The sequence below is a fragment of the Chenopodium quinoa genome, unplaced genomic scaffold (assembly GCF_001683475.1).
Source record: "Chenopodium quinoa cultivar QQ74 unplaced genomic scaffold, ASM168347v1, whole genome shotgun sequence".
In the NCBI taxonomy this organism is placed as follows: domain Eukaryota; kingdom Viridiplantae; phylum Streptophyta; class Magnoliopsida; order Caryophyllales; family Amaranthaceae; genus Chenopodium; species Chenopodium quinoa.
Genome location: NW_018744593.1, coordinates 637,371 through 651,985, shown reverse-complemented (window position 1 = coordinate 651,985; position 14,615 = coordinate 637,371). Strand labels below are relative to the sequence as shown.

Sequence of the window (14,615 nt, the reverse complement as noted above, 5' to 3'; positions counted from 1 at the left end):
CATTAATATGTACTACAAGTTTTTTTTTTGCCTTTATTAATATTAATTGCCTTTAAAAATATTAAAAAAAATATTTACAATAGTATACGGACATTTATACTCCTAAATTTTTATTTACATATGTTCTCCCATTAATGTAGTCAACCACTGAAAAAACCTCCCCAAACATGGCTAGCCATGGCGCACACATCGCGTGCTTTAGCTGCCCTAATTAATACAAAACTTTGACTACTAATTTCTTTAGGCCCTGTTCACCTCACCTTACAAAAATAATCTCAGTAAAAAATAATCTCTGTTCAATATAAATAATTTTTATTCAGTAAAAATAAGTTTAGCCGAGTAAAAATAACTTCATTTTAATATAAATCAGTAACTTTAAAGAAAAAATATAATAGAGAATCAATAAATATAATTTGAGCTCTGGAAAGATAATTCTAGTTCAATAAAATTGATTTTAGTTCAGTAAAAATAATTTAAATTCAACAAAAATAATTTTAGTTCAATAAAAATAATCTATGTTCAGCAAAAAATAAGGTGAAATGAACATGGCCTAATTATCAATATTAAAAAATTTATAACAATTAAATATTAATAACTTATTCATTGATATGATTCCAACAAGTACTCACAAAATTATATTTTTTTATATATGTAAATAATTAACATTAGTCAAAGTAGATTAAGTGAAGAAAAAAATAAAGGAAAATTGTTCTGTGTATCCCTAAGGTTTAGAAAATTGCACTGCGTACCCTTAAAAACTTTCAAATGCATCGTGTATAGGGCTGTATAGAGTGCGGTTTGCGGTTTGAAAATTGCGGTGTGGTTTGAAAATGACCAAACCGTGGTTTGCAGTTTGGTGCGGTTTCCAAAAATATTTAGCTCAAACCGCACTTTAATGCGGTTTGCTATTTTTATACTATATTTTTATAAAAAAAAATATGGTTTGCAGTTTGGTGCGGTTTCCAAAAATATTTAGCTCAAACCGCACTTTAATGCGGTTTGCTATTTTTATACTATATTTTTATTAAAAAAATATAAAAGAACTAAAATATATGAGCTAATCTTTGACAATTAGTTATTTAAAGGTTAAAAAAAAAGTTTAATATTTGAATTATAAATTAATGATTACAAAATAAAATAAAAGTTTTGTTTTTTAAAAAATAATTGTAATTTTTAGAAAATATGGTTAAACCGCAAACCACACTGCACCAAACTGCATATTGCGGTGCGGTTTGGTGCGTTTTTTTTAGAATTGCGGTTCAAAAAAATTCTAAACCGCACCGCGAACACCCCTAACTAAGTACCCTAGAGATTTGTAATAAAAAAAAATGTACCAAATACCCCTAGACTCATAACAAATGTTAATTTTGTTACATTGAAACCCCTTAAGAATCAAATTCTATTAAATTATTGTAGTGTAATGCTACTTTAATGCTAAAACATTTAATTATCAAGTAAACTTAACTAATAAATTAAATTCTAGCACCTAAGAGTTTAGGATTTAGAATGATGGATGGAGTTCAAATTTTGATGTAATTTATGCTTTTAGGCGGTTTTACAACATAAACATAAAGTACTAAAAGGGAGTTAGTGTGTGGGCATGATTTTAGTTGATAAGTCAATGATGTGTATTTGAATATTGATTAGGGAATTTAATGCATTTATTTATATACATTAGGGATATATGGTGTATTTGAAATTTTTAGAAGTACATGGTGTATTTTTTAAAAACTTAGAAATGGTCACATTATAATTAGCTACACACGGTTGACAGACTTGACACAAGACTTAGGCCCTGTTCTTTTGAGTTTCTTAGTAGAGCATAGAAGAGCAGGGGTGAGCAGAGCAGAGCAGAGCAGAGCAAAGTAGATTTCAGCAGAGTAGAGTAGATTTCAGCAATATTATTATTAATATTAATAATATTATTATAATTGCATACCATTGATTTAGGTGAATTAAAACATAAATAGATGTGTACCATTTTAACATATGTTAATAGTAGAAAGATAAAAGACAATAGTTTAACATTTTCAAATTATTACAACCACATATCAAAATATGAACATAATTAGATAAGAGTTTAACATCGTGGTGAATTAACCATCTACTTCCATATGATCTTCATATTCATAATCTTCATTGTCGCTTTGATCTTCATTATCATCATCTTCATTGTCTCTTTCCGATTGATTACCCCTCCAAATTCGGCGTGCTATACGATGTCGCACTTTGGCCATACTATCTTTGCGCCATTGTGCAAACATAGTTGAATCTGCTACTCCTATATTCGCATCCGAATAAAATAATATTTTAGTATTATTATAAAATATGAAGTATTATTATTCCCTCAGGAAAAAATATTATGTGTTATTATTAAGATCAATATATATTTAGAAATTGTTATAAATTATTATTAATTAATATTGTTATATATACTACCTCCGTTTTTTTTATGTGCAACTTTTGCCATTTTAGTCCGTTCACTATTATGTGCAACTTTCTATTTTCTTTCTATTTTTAGTAAACAAAAACCCTGAAAATTACAAATTTACCCTTACTTAAAAATTCAGATTTTCTTAATGTTACCCTTATCTTATTTTAATCACAATAACTTTTTTGTCTAATCTAAAATCATTAACCTAATTTTACCCACCCATTTACTCATCTCTCTACCCACCGGCCACCACCCATTCACCCTCTTCATCTTTGCTCTTCATCTCTTTCACCTTCACCCTCTTCATCTCTTTCACCCTCCTCCCTCAAGAGTCACGACCACCGCCCCTCCCACCACCATTCTCTCTCCTCCTTCATCATCCTTCAATATCCTCTCAAACACCTTCACCAACGCCGCCTGCGCAATCAACCCTTCTTCCCTCTCCTCCCCAGAATTAGGGTTAGGGTTTTTCGAATCGGCGATGATGTGAATTACCCTTTCATCACAGCGCGAAAAGGGAGGAAGATCATCAACAATGCGAATTCGAGCACCGGTATCATCCCTAAGTTGGCGGACTACGGCGCCGCCTTTTTCGATGACACCGCCGACTTTTGCAAACCTCCTTCTCAGATGAATCATCGGCGAAGAAATCCGTCTCTTTCGCAACGAAATCAATGGCAGATTGGAGAAACCCTAGCGGATTCGAAGGATCGAGAATTGTAGAATACGGCTTCGGAGTAGGCGGTGGTTGTTGAGGTAGTTCTTGAGGTTTGTGCTCTTGTTCGACGTAATCTGGATGAGAATGGTGCCTTTTTCGATGACACCGCCGACTTTGGCGGAGGGACAGAGGAGTCGGAATTGGGTTTCGCCGCCATTTTTGGAGGGTATGAATTGTTGAGAAGGTGGAGTAGAAGAATAAGATGATAATGGTGGGTTAGAGAGAGAATGAGAATGGTGGCGTTTGAAAGAGAATTGAGGTTCCATTGTTGAAGAAGGAGTTTTGGTGGCCGGAAAAAGGAGGAAAAGACGTGAGGGTGGTGGTGGTGGTTTTGTGGGGTTGGTTGTGGTGGTTTCGTGGGGGTGGTAGTGGTGGTGGTGAAGCCGACGGTGGTTTTGGTGAAGGCGGCGGTGGTGGTGGCTGGTCTTGGTGGTGGTGGCTGGTTTGATTAATTAACCAAACATTCTCTCTCCACCTTAATTACATACTCCTATAATATATTAATCACCATTATACTTTCTTAATCTTTGCCCTTCAATCTTTTGCCTCGTGAACCGCAACTTGTGCCAAAGTTGCACATAAAAAAAACGGAGGTAGTATTAATAATTTTTATTGTAAATTATTAATTATTATTATTATTATTATTAAATATTAATTATTATTATTAAATATTAATTATTATTATTAAATATTAATTATTATTATTATTAAGTATTAATTATAAATTACTATTATTATTATTATTATTATTAATTTTTTATTTTAAAGATATTATATATTACTATTTTTAATCCAGAGTAGAGTAGAGCAGAGTAGCTCTAAAGAACAGGGCCTTAGCGATTTTCCTCAGTGGGGGCATTATAAAATAAAAAAAAAAGGTTTTTCTATATAGTGCCCTTGTGTAACTGACTTTTTCAAGTTGTGTCCACTGTTTTTTCATATTACACATGGTACCCGTTAGTTACAATTTTTTTAACACACCATATCCTTGCCGTTAAACTGTCATTATGTAGTTTCATTAATTAATTTTTTTCTCGTTTTGCGTGTCGAAAAAGGTTTCGTTATAGTTTTAGGGGTTGATTTAGTCCTTTGGGATCCAAATTGAGCTCGGAATTGGCAAAAAAACGATGTAAGTGCCTCGTTTTACGTGCTATTAATTTTTTTCCGTGCCTTGTTTTGCATGTCATAAAATATATCGATTAGCGCGTCATAAAATGTATCGATTTGTGTGTCATAAAACTAATGAACTACTTAATGTCAGGTTAATGACAAGGACATGGTGTGTTAAAAAATTGTTTCTGACGGATACCATGTGTACTCCTTCTGTTCCAGAATACATGACACTGTTGGGTTTCATAGTGTCCGACACTATGCAGAATGAAACCCTCCCAGAATCCGCACACAAATTAAAGTAACTAAACATGCATATTAATTAATTAACAATCACATATTTAATTAACAAGGAGAGAGAGAAGAAAAGACGATCTTACCCTTGACGAGTGCTTCGCTCTTTCTAAGAGCTCGTACTAGCGTTAAGCTTCGCAAATGCGTAAGCCTCCAACGGCTCTCACCCTCGAGACCCGACCCGAACAATCCCTACCCCGAAGCTTTGTCAGGGCTAGACCAAGAAAAATTAGAGTATTAGAATTAAGGTATTCTCTTCTTGGAGATCCCTTAAAATTCACAACTCAAGTGTCCCTTCCCAATCCCAAATGATGGGTTTTTATAGGGAAGGGAGCCTTGAATTCCAATCTCCCATCAATGTGGGAGAGTTGGTAAGAATGCACTTTATTCAATTTATTTTAATTCAAAAATCAAATTGAAAATGCAAGTAAATCAACAAACGCCAAGTGTCAAGAGGTGAGAAAGGGGGTTAGGTGAGGACCACAAGGGGGAGGGGGACCAGACTCCCCTTGCTCCCCAAGCAATCCACCAAAAATCGGGTGCCCGCCATGTATGAGCTGGCCACGCACATGCTGGCTGGCAGCATGCTTTGGCTGCCTAGCATCATGGCTGGGCCTGCCAGCCAGCCCGCACAAGCCTACACACAGCCAGCAGACCACGTACGCCATGCGGGTTGTTGCTGCTGCATTGCTTATGCTTGTGCTAGGCGCTGCCCAACACGCAAGCACGCATAGCCCATAGCACAAGCACGCATAGCGTGCTGCTGTTGCTGATGCGATGCTCGGGTTAAGCGCAACCTAGCTGCTGCGTTGCTTGCGGCTGGGTGCGAGGCCCAGCACACTAACACGCATGGCGGGCCAGTTGCTAGCATGTGAGCGGCTAGGTGCACCAGCCCCGCAAGCATGCTCGGCCAGCAAGCCTAGCACGCACACAAATGCTTGGCTTGCGGCATAGCCATGCGATGCGGTTGGTGCCCTATGCTAGCCTAGCCTTCGCATAGCTAGACCAATGCAAAGCTACGGCTTAGCTTGAACTTGTCGTTTGCTTGATCTCGTCTCGTCAAATTCTAAATTCAACTCGACTTACGACGCTCGGTTTCGACGCTCCAAGCTCGATAACCGACGTCTTTGTACGTAATACTCTAATGACTCATCTAATCGTTCGGATTGATTCGTGGCCTCGGATCGGTTACTCGATTGGGGTGTGACCCGAAGGGTTTAGTCAAGATTAAGCTGTAATATTAATTATACATTAATATTACTGATCGGAAGCGGCCTCTTGCTAGGCATTCCGATCACTTGGCCTCACTGAATAATTAGCTTTCTTATCGGAATAATACACTTGTTCGAAGGACACCATTCCTTTCAGACACAGTTAACATGGCACACATGTCAATGCACTAGTTTGACTTTATTTTTATATAATTAAATATTAATGAAAATTATTTTAAAAATTATACTTACCTCCGTTTTTTGTAAGTTGACATGTATTCCTTTTTAGGAAGATTTTTTTTAGTTGACACGTTTTCTTTTGGGATAATTTATTTACTTTGCATTTACTAACTACCCCACTTGCTTTATCATTCTCTCTTACTCTCTTTCCTCTCCTTAATATGTGTGCCTAAATTGAATGCGTCAACTAAATAGAAACGGAGGAAGTATTATGAAACTTTATATTAATACATATCTAACAACAACATAATTTATAATAAATATGTTTTTATTATGTGTTTATGGTAGTAAAAAATTATGGTTAAAGACTCAAAACTAACGTATGAATAGTGGAAAAAAGTCTAACACCTCATGTATCGTGGGATGGAGGGAATAATAATATGGAAATACAGGGCACAACTTAAGTTAGTTACACAAGGGCAATGTGTAAAAAAACCCAAAAAAAAAAAAAGATTATTTGGTTTTTTTTCCTCGTCGTTTTAACTTGATCAAATCAAATAAATTAATCCATCGATTCCGGAGGCTGTAGCAAGCTCAACTAATTCTTTTACACCAGTCTTCCACCCAACAAAATCACAGCTCTATACAAAGATTTCAAAATTTCTTGAGTTTGATAACCAAAAACTAAGTCAAGAATCAAAAACCCAAGGTTTGATTTATTACCCTTTTCGTTTGCTCAGTTCATTAATCATAACTATCATTGATTTGATCATGGATTTATTTTCCTTTTATGTTTGATTTACAGTATGCTCAATAATTGGTTTAGTTATTAGCTTGCTTCTATTTTTTATACCCTAGGAAATTAAATTATTGTCAAAATTTCTAGATTACCTGATACCATCTGATTTTAATTTATATATATTTTGTATTTTTTGTCCTCAATATGATTATTTATTTGGCAATTATCATATGATGATGCTCTTCCATGGAAAAGATGGAATATATATGAACTGGGTCTCATGCCACTAGCTTAAGTTTTGATTGAGTTGGTTTTTGAGGAATTAACAAGTAACAAGTCTATTATGATATCAAATCTTAGGGGGTCTTAATGAACTAAATATTTAGGCTAATATATGGGGAGGTTATGTGCAAATGTGCACGGTCTAGGCTTCAAAATTCAAACCCAATAAGCATTCGTGTGAAGGAGCGTATTTAAGATAAACCGTATGTTGAGCTTCCGGTCAGCCAGTTGCTTATGATTTTGGCGGAGTTGGTTCTCTCGCGAATACAGATGCATCTCCAAAGTTATATGACATTAACTATGGGGGAAAAGGAGGGTTTGTTTCTGTATGAATTGTATCCCCTTTTGATTGTTGCCAAATTACTTGAGAACACAAGCCTTCTAGTGTACTATTGTAACTACAAATAAGAAAACACAATGCTAAAGTGTATGCAATGAACCGCATCTGTCGGTGTGTGTCAGGTAAGAAGTAAACTACCTAAGTGGCCTTTAAAAGAGCTTTGTAATTGATTATTACATTTCTTCTTAGAATTTTCTGCATTGCATTGATTTGCATTGTGACTTTAAGCAATTTTTATGAAATTTAGGAAGGCTTTTGTGGAATGCCTTTAATAGGAAATGGGATGATTTCCCAGGGTCGGGAGTGATTTGATCCGTCTTACTGTTTTGTCTGTTTACATCTGTTTTTATGCAAAATTTTAATAAGATAAAGGAAGTACAAACTAATGTTACTTAACTCACTCATTATCCTTGCAAACCACAATCTTAAACCGTTGGATTAATTTGTGGTACTAGTTTGACAAATTAGGTTCCCTTGCCAGTTAAATGTAATGGAACATTTTGTGTCATAAGTAAACAATATTTAAAATTTAATCTGCTGTTTATTTGGTCGTCAATGCTCATCAAATTTTCTTTGTCCTTGTTGACCTTTTGTCCTCAGGATACGGCAGCAATGGTGACCAGAAAGTTCTTTGTAGCCTCGATATGCATGTGGGCATTTCCATTTGCAATCTTATACGGCTTTCAGCAAGGCTGGTACCCTGGTAAGTCCTTTTATCTCTAAGTTCACTTGTAGATAAGACCCAGTAACTCTGTCAAATTCGTTATGAAGTTGATAGTTATGCTAGTTGCCTTTCAATTTGGAAAGTTTTTGGTTATGCTTAAATAAAAACTATTCATATCGCTCTGTGATTTGTCTACTCATACTAGGATCCGAGCCATGCTGCAATACCATTTGACTTTCAGGGATCTTACTCTAGTTACATTAGGCACTTGCAAAAACAGGGCTAGCCCTTAAAGATGCCATTTTTAAAAAATCCACACCTGCATTTAATGATTATATGATGGTCAAAGTTTTTCATGGGATGATGAGTGTATTCCAACAATTGATTGTCTCAGTCATGGAGAATAGAGTTTGGGTCACAATACTTGGCACTTGGCAGTGAAGGTTGATAAGATGGTGAAAATCATTATATTTGATGATGATTTCTCTCCCTTATAGTGCAAGTCATCATGTTAGAAGAATTGGACCACAATTAGAAGCTGAGGATGAAATTGCCTTACAATAATGAACCAGATGCCCAGATTATAGAAATTTTGTGAGCACTGGCTGGTTCACTCACTAGACTAACTTTTGATTAGTGGTCAGAAATTTGCAACTTAAGGTTTTCAAAGGATTCATTATTTTGTCTTGGAAAAATCTAAAGGACCTTTGTGATTTGAAGGAGGTTGGTTGAAAGATGGTTTCTCAGCTTGAATTTCAGTTGTTGCTAGTCCCCTTCTCATTAACATAATCAGCTCCATAAGTCATCAACACTATGTAGGAGGCGAGGAGATCATGGTAGGGTTGGCCCATCAAGTATTTGGTTGTACTCTTGCCAACTTGGATATGTAGGATCTGTGCCCCAATGATACTAAATTCTCAGAACCTTAACCCCAACATGAAGGGATACGACATACGGTCATGCATCAACTACTTTCATTCTAAAAGAGGTGGTTTCATGGAGAACTTTAAGTAGTGGATTTAGTCAACCCCCTTTTCCTCTCACTCTTTCTCAGTGTACCACATGTTCATTGGTCATTTGTGTGAAGATGACATGAACTCTGGGGGTTACTAAAATTTCTCTTCACCTTTCTCCACATAGATAACTAAACATGTGATGACTTTTAGTGACATTATATTAGGGAGATGCCTTCATTGTACTTGCATGAGGCCTTTTCGATGTCATTAGCTGATGTGGACAAACTCCAGTTGTTTCTAAGGAAATTTACAATCACCATTGCTAATGCTACTGTATTGTAAAGGGCATATCTCTTGGTGAAGGACCCATGTTATGGTGGTAGGAAGTTAAGTACCCTTCAACATGCTCTGTATTCATGCCTTCATGGTTATCTAGTGAGAAAACATGTAATCTTGCTCTTTTTACTCTAATGTCTCCCCACTATCGTAGTATGGCAAGTAACAATCATCACGAAAGCGCTCCGTGTGTATGAGTAACTTTATTATTTATTAAAGATAAGTTAAAATGGAAGTTCTCCATTCATGGTCCTTCGTGTGAGAAAAATGGATACTTTGCTCTGCTCATCTTAAACTCAATTAAAGACCCTGCTTTTCTTCCCTCTTCCAGGATCATACTTTTAGGCTGAAAAGTTGATTGAGTATCAGACATTTATGTCATTCAATTTTTAATGGATTGCCTTCAGCATGTAGTTTCTTGGGAAGTGGAGTAACATATTTCATCTTTTCTGATTCTAGATTTCTAGTTGACGTAGTGGAATTAAGGTTGTAATGATGTTAGCAAAAAAGAATTTAATTATATTATCAGTCCATATTCTACTCTCCAGTTTCTTCTTTATTATCTGGGGACTACAGGGTAATTTCAGTATATGCATACCCTTGTCATCTACAAGAATGTTTTATTGGTTATAAACATGAAACTTTCTTTTGTACAACATTTGCTAATTCAAAAGGCAACGATGGACTTTTGGACAGCGATTTACCATATTTTGTCACCTAATTGTCGTGTTCACAGAATCGAGGCCTGTTATTGCTCTTAATGCTTGACATTAGTATTTGAAGCTGCTTTTGCTTAACTGTTTTTATTCCTACTGTTTATTTTGCTCACACCCTTACATCCTGAGTGTGGATTATAAGATTTCTGGAATATTGCAGCACCTTTGTGGCTTTTTGACAGTCACTTACCTATTTTTCCTGTTCTTAGGATCGAGACCAATTACTACTCCTAATGCTTAACATTAGGATTTAAGCTACTTCTGCTATGCTGTTTTCATTTCAACTGTTTAATTTGTTTTAATTATCTTGTGTTAGATATACAAAATCACAACTCATACTTTTAACCATCATTACCTCTGCTAATGCTTATTTATGCATAAATTTCAGGTTTCTCAAACATATCACCTTCTTCTCAGACACTGCTAAGTGGGTTTCTTGCTGTTGTATCAGTAAATATAATGCTTGCATTTTACATATGCATGGCAATGAAAGAGCCTATTGGTAAGCACGAGCCAGATCCTGCTTTTGTAGCCAAGGCTAAGGTTACAGTTAGCCAAAGTAAACCCAGTGGTGGTGCTAAACTGGACTAGGCATGTTCATACAGCCTGAAAAGGACCTCAGACTGCAAAGTGGGAGCACGAGTAAGATCTAAACAGTCCAAAGCGTTGATATTTTAGGAAAATTTTGACAGCCTGTAATGAATGCTATTTGAACTATTTCTCTCAGTGGTAATTTGGTAGAAATAGAAGTCTTTGATTTTCTTAAGCAAAATTTACTCTCTTTGGTTTATAATAATTGTCTTACCCATTCGAATGGGCTAAAATACTGCTGCCCATCTACTTAATGTAGTAGAGCTTTTATTTATCTATTCTTTTATTAATTTTGAGAGGTTTGTAGTTAACTTTCTCCTATTTCCTATTCTGTTTATCCTTGCCATAATGGAGCTAGTAAGTTTCCTTACAACTACAAGCCTCGTTAATCTGCACTGTACGTGAACTGTTTCACACATCTTAGTGCAATAGTTCAAGACATACATCTCAGTTGTAATTTGGTAGAATGACTGCAGGATTATAAGAGTTCAGCACACAGATGAAGTAAGGATAGAGATCATGAACAATGGTAGAAAACTTTAGCTCCATACATTTACATAGTTTTATCACATAAAATTGCCCTACATAAACTGTATCAAACTGATCATGAACAATGGGAGAAAACATTTTCCCACCCCATACATTACAAAATTTCGTTACATGAAACTAACCTACTACACTATCAAAACTTCATAATATCTACTGATTAACCCCATTCCTTCCTTTCTATAACAAAAACCGTTAAACGTATTAATATAGCCCTTCCTGCAACTCACTGCTAAATTGTGGACTCTTCAAATTGCTCTGCAATAACCTTCAAATTGCAGCACCAACCTGGAAGCCTACTCCTAATTTCTGAAAATCCTGCAGTGCCCACTGAATAGCAGTTTTTAAGCACAAACCTTTATCAAGGTATAGGACGGACAAGGAGACTGTCGAATATATGAGGAGAACCAATTAGTCTTGGCTTATCAAAGAGCATAAAAGGCAAGCCATGACTTTCACTTGCAGAGGTTAAAAGACTAGAATGGTTCACAATAATCAAATTTACAAGCCTCATTTCTGATTAAGATGACTCTCTGACCAAAGAGATGACGGTGTGAGATTGTCCAACGCACACACTATTCATTTATGTCAAAACAGAGCTTGGCTTCATCCCATGGACCATTTATTTCAAACTTGTATTTTTGAATTCTGGTAAGCCAATAAGGACAGATGAAAGTGATAAAAACCAGCAATCCTAGAAGTACGCCGAAGAAAAATCCTTGCAGTCTATAAACTAGCACCAAAGTGAGAACCACCACTCCCAGTGAAAACCATAGATACAACCAGAATGAGTATCTCTTGATACAGTATGCAACAAAAGGAGCAAAAAGGAAAACCTGCAAGGAAAACAGCACAATAGCAAAAACAAGTTGCCTTGATTGGAGTTGGGAAGCAATCAAAACCGAAGCAATGATGGACATGTTCAAAGCGATATTGCTACTTAAAGTAGGATTTGTGAGAGAACCAGGATCCTTCACAGTGCACCCAGTGTAGTCATGCAAAAAGAGATGGAGGACAATAAGCATAGTCGTTAGAGCCCAAATGGAATCTGAACTAATGGATTTCGTCAAAGTGTGATAAATTGGAGACAAAGCATACAACCCAGTTATGAAATACAAAATGTTAAGAGCATATTGGGCGAAGAGTTTGAGGGAAATCATCCTGGCAGTTAAAATGAGAACTACGAAGCCTGAAACTAGCATAGTTATATCAAGAAGCAAAAGGGATTTTAAACTAACAGTTGAGGCAAGAGTGTAGGTCCAGACCAACACCACAAGGATGACAGTGCAAAGATACTGGGAAATGGACACTGAATCAAGGATCACCTTACACAAGTCCCTCTTCACAACATTAGCATTTGTGACCATATCCTCGAGGAATGAATCACCGGTATAATTGTCACCAAAACCCGGCTGCATACCTCCATAAGCTACCTTTCTCCATTTCCACGGAGCAGGGGACGAATCTGATTTCATAGTTCAATCCTAACATTAAAGTGTTGTGCAATACATTAGCAACCAAATTTTAGGGATATTTGATTCAATTATCTCATCATTTTAGTGATATTTGATATGATGATAACAAATACAAATAACTTACCTCAGAAGCTGCTTCAATGGGGGATACACGAACTAGCTTCAACGGAGAACGGCAACTGCGCTTCAATGGAGAACGTTGAATGCGCTTCAATTGAGCAATTCAATGGGTTGGACGCCTTGGATCCCTGTTAAAAGCCATGACCCATGACCCGCCACAGTTATTAATGGGTTAGATCCGTCTAATAAATAAATGGGTTGAGTCTTTATGCGATTGTCTAATTATGAGGCAGGACAAACCTTATAAGGGTTTAGCATAAACTTATTTTAAAAAGTACGGATTATTAGTTTATCATTACACTTCCATTTCTCAAATGCTATCTTCACACTCCAAACCTAGTATAATTTGTGTGTAAGGTTTTTTTTTTTTGTTTTTTTGTTTTTTTGTTTTTTGTTTTTTTGTTTTTTTTTTTAAATTTTGAAAATGGCTGAAATTACATTAATTAAACTGAGTTTACAACAAACGAAAGAAAAGTATGGTAACATAAGTCAATTACAAGTTATCATGTCTTAAATGTGGTTAGGATGAGTTTTCCTCAAAAAAAATGTGGTTAGGATGACTCTTTTGTCGTGGCCATTATGACAAATTAATTGTGTCATGTGAAGTGTGAACTATGGAATTGTATAGGTAGTGTTACCTTTGCGATTTTAACATCAGCTGACGGTCACCTACATTTTATTATAAATGTAGTTGCAGACTAGCAATTGTAGAATTGTATGAGTTAGTGAATTGGATGAGTTGGTAAGTGATCTGTGTAAAACAGAAAATTATCAGTGAATAACTTTGAAAGTAACAAATTTAATACCTTTATTTTTTTTGAAAAAAAAAAACCATGTAGATCAACTGAAGAAATTTCCAAAATGCGAGGAGGGATTACATCACTCCACCCATTGACCAAACTCCCATGGTTGAAAGTAAGTCAATTTGTATGCTACATTATTACCCCTCTCGCTTGACAAAAGACCATGAATCACTAATAAAATTAGAAGAAGAAAAAAAATCTTGAATATCCTTTATAATCAGATGAAAGGAACTAGAGCCATACAAACGCTTCCTCATTGCTTCAATCACCACCAGATTATCACTCTCGATCCCAATGCAGCTCATACCCTTCTGTCTCGTAATCTTCATGCCCAAAATACTGCTTTCACCCCTGCAATCTTAGTCTCTCATTTTTCACTCCACTACACCGTAGCTCCCCAAAGCACCACCCCCTCACTATTCCTACAGACTACAGACTGCACCCAGCCATGACCCATGACCTGCCACAGTTATTAATTGGTTAGATCCGTCTAATATATAAATGGACTGAGTCTTTATACGATTGTCTAATTATGAGGCAGGGCAAACCTTATAAGGGTTTAGAGTAAACTTGTTTTAAAAAGTACGGATTATTAGTTTATCTTTACACTTCCATTTCTCAAATGTTATCTTCACACACCAAACCTGGTATAATTTGTTTGTAAGTTTTATTTTTTATTTATTTATTTTTTTTAATTTTAAAAACGGCTGAAATTACATTAATTAAACTAAGTTTACAACAAACGAAAGGAAAATATGGTAACATAAGTCAATTACAAGTTATCATGTCTTAAATGTGGTTAGGATGAGTTTTCCTAAAAAAAATGTGGTTAGGATGACTCTTTTGTCGTGGCTATTATGACAAATTAATTGTGTCATATGTGAAGTGTGAACTATGCAATTGTATAGGTAGTGTTACCTTTGCGGTTTTAACATCAGCTGACGGTCACCTACATTTTATTATAAATGCAGTTGCAGACTAGCAAGTGTAGAATTGTATGAGTTAGATAATTGTATGAGTTGGTTAGTGATCTGTGTAAAACAGAAAATTATTAGTGAATAACTTTGAAAGTGACAACTTTAATACCTTTTTTTTTTTTA

At 35.7% G+C, this 14,615-nt stretch overlaps 2 protein-coding genes across 2 annotated transcripts; one reads left to right on the top strand and one right to left on the bottom strand.

Annotated features, from left to right (window-relative positions):
* Nucleotides 1–6,388: 6,388 nt before the first annotated feature.
* Nucleotides 6,389–10,882, top strand: LOC110699585. The gene is made up of 3 exons (XM_021877088.1): nt 6,389–6,656; nt 7,909–8,011; nt 10,369–10,882. The coding sequence occupies exons 2-3, from the start codon at nt 7,921–7,923 to the stop codon at nt 10,569–10,571; spliced, it is 294 nt and encodes a 97-aa protein (XP_021732780.1). The 5' UTR covers nt 6,389–6,656; nt 7,909–7,920; the 3' UTR covers nt 10,572–10,882.
* Nucleotides 10,883–11,094: 212 nt separating this feature from the next.
* LOC110699584 (phosphatidylinositol N-acetylglucosaminyltransferase subunit C-like) lies at nt 11,095–13,932 on the bottom strand. Its single transcript, XM_021877087.1, has 2 exons — nt 12,717–13,932; nt 11,095–12,601 (listed from the first exon to the last, which is right to left on the bottom strand). The coding sequence occupies exon 2, from the start codon at nt 12,590–12,592 to the stop codon at nt 11,693–11,695; it is 900 nt and encodes a 299-aa protein (XP_021732779.1). The 5' UTR covers nt 12,593–12,601; nt 12,717–13,932; the 3' UTR covers nt 11,095–11,692.
* Nucleotides 13,933–14,615: the final 683 nt, after the last annotated feature.

Coding starts and splice junctions, on each gene's coding strand:
- LOC110699585 (XM_021877088.1), top strand. CDS start 7,921: ATGGTGACCAGAAAGTTCTTTGTAGCCTCGATATGCATGTGGGCATTT. Junction 8,012..10,368: donor TCAGCAAGGCTGGTACCCTG/GTAAGTCCTTTT, acceptor CATAAATTTCAG/GTTTCTCAAACATATCACCT.
- LOC110699584 (XM_021877087.1), bottom strand. CDS start 12,592: ATGAAATCAGATTCGTCCCCTGCTCCGTGGAAATGGAGAAAGGTAGCT.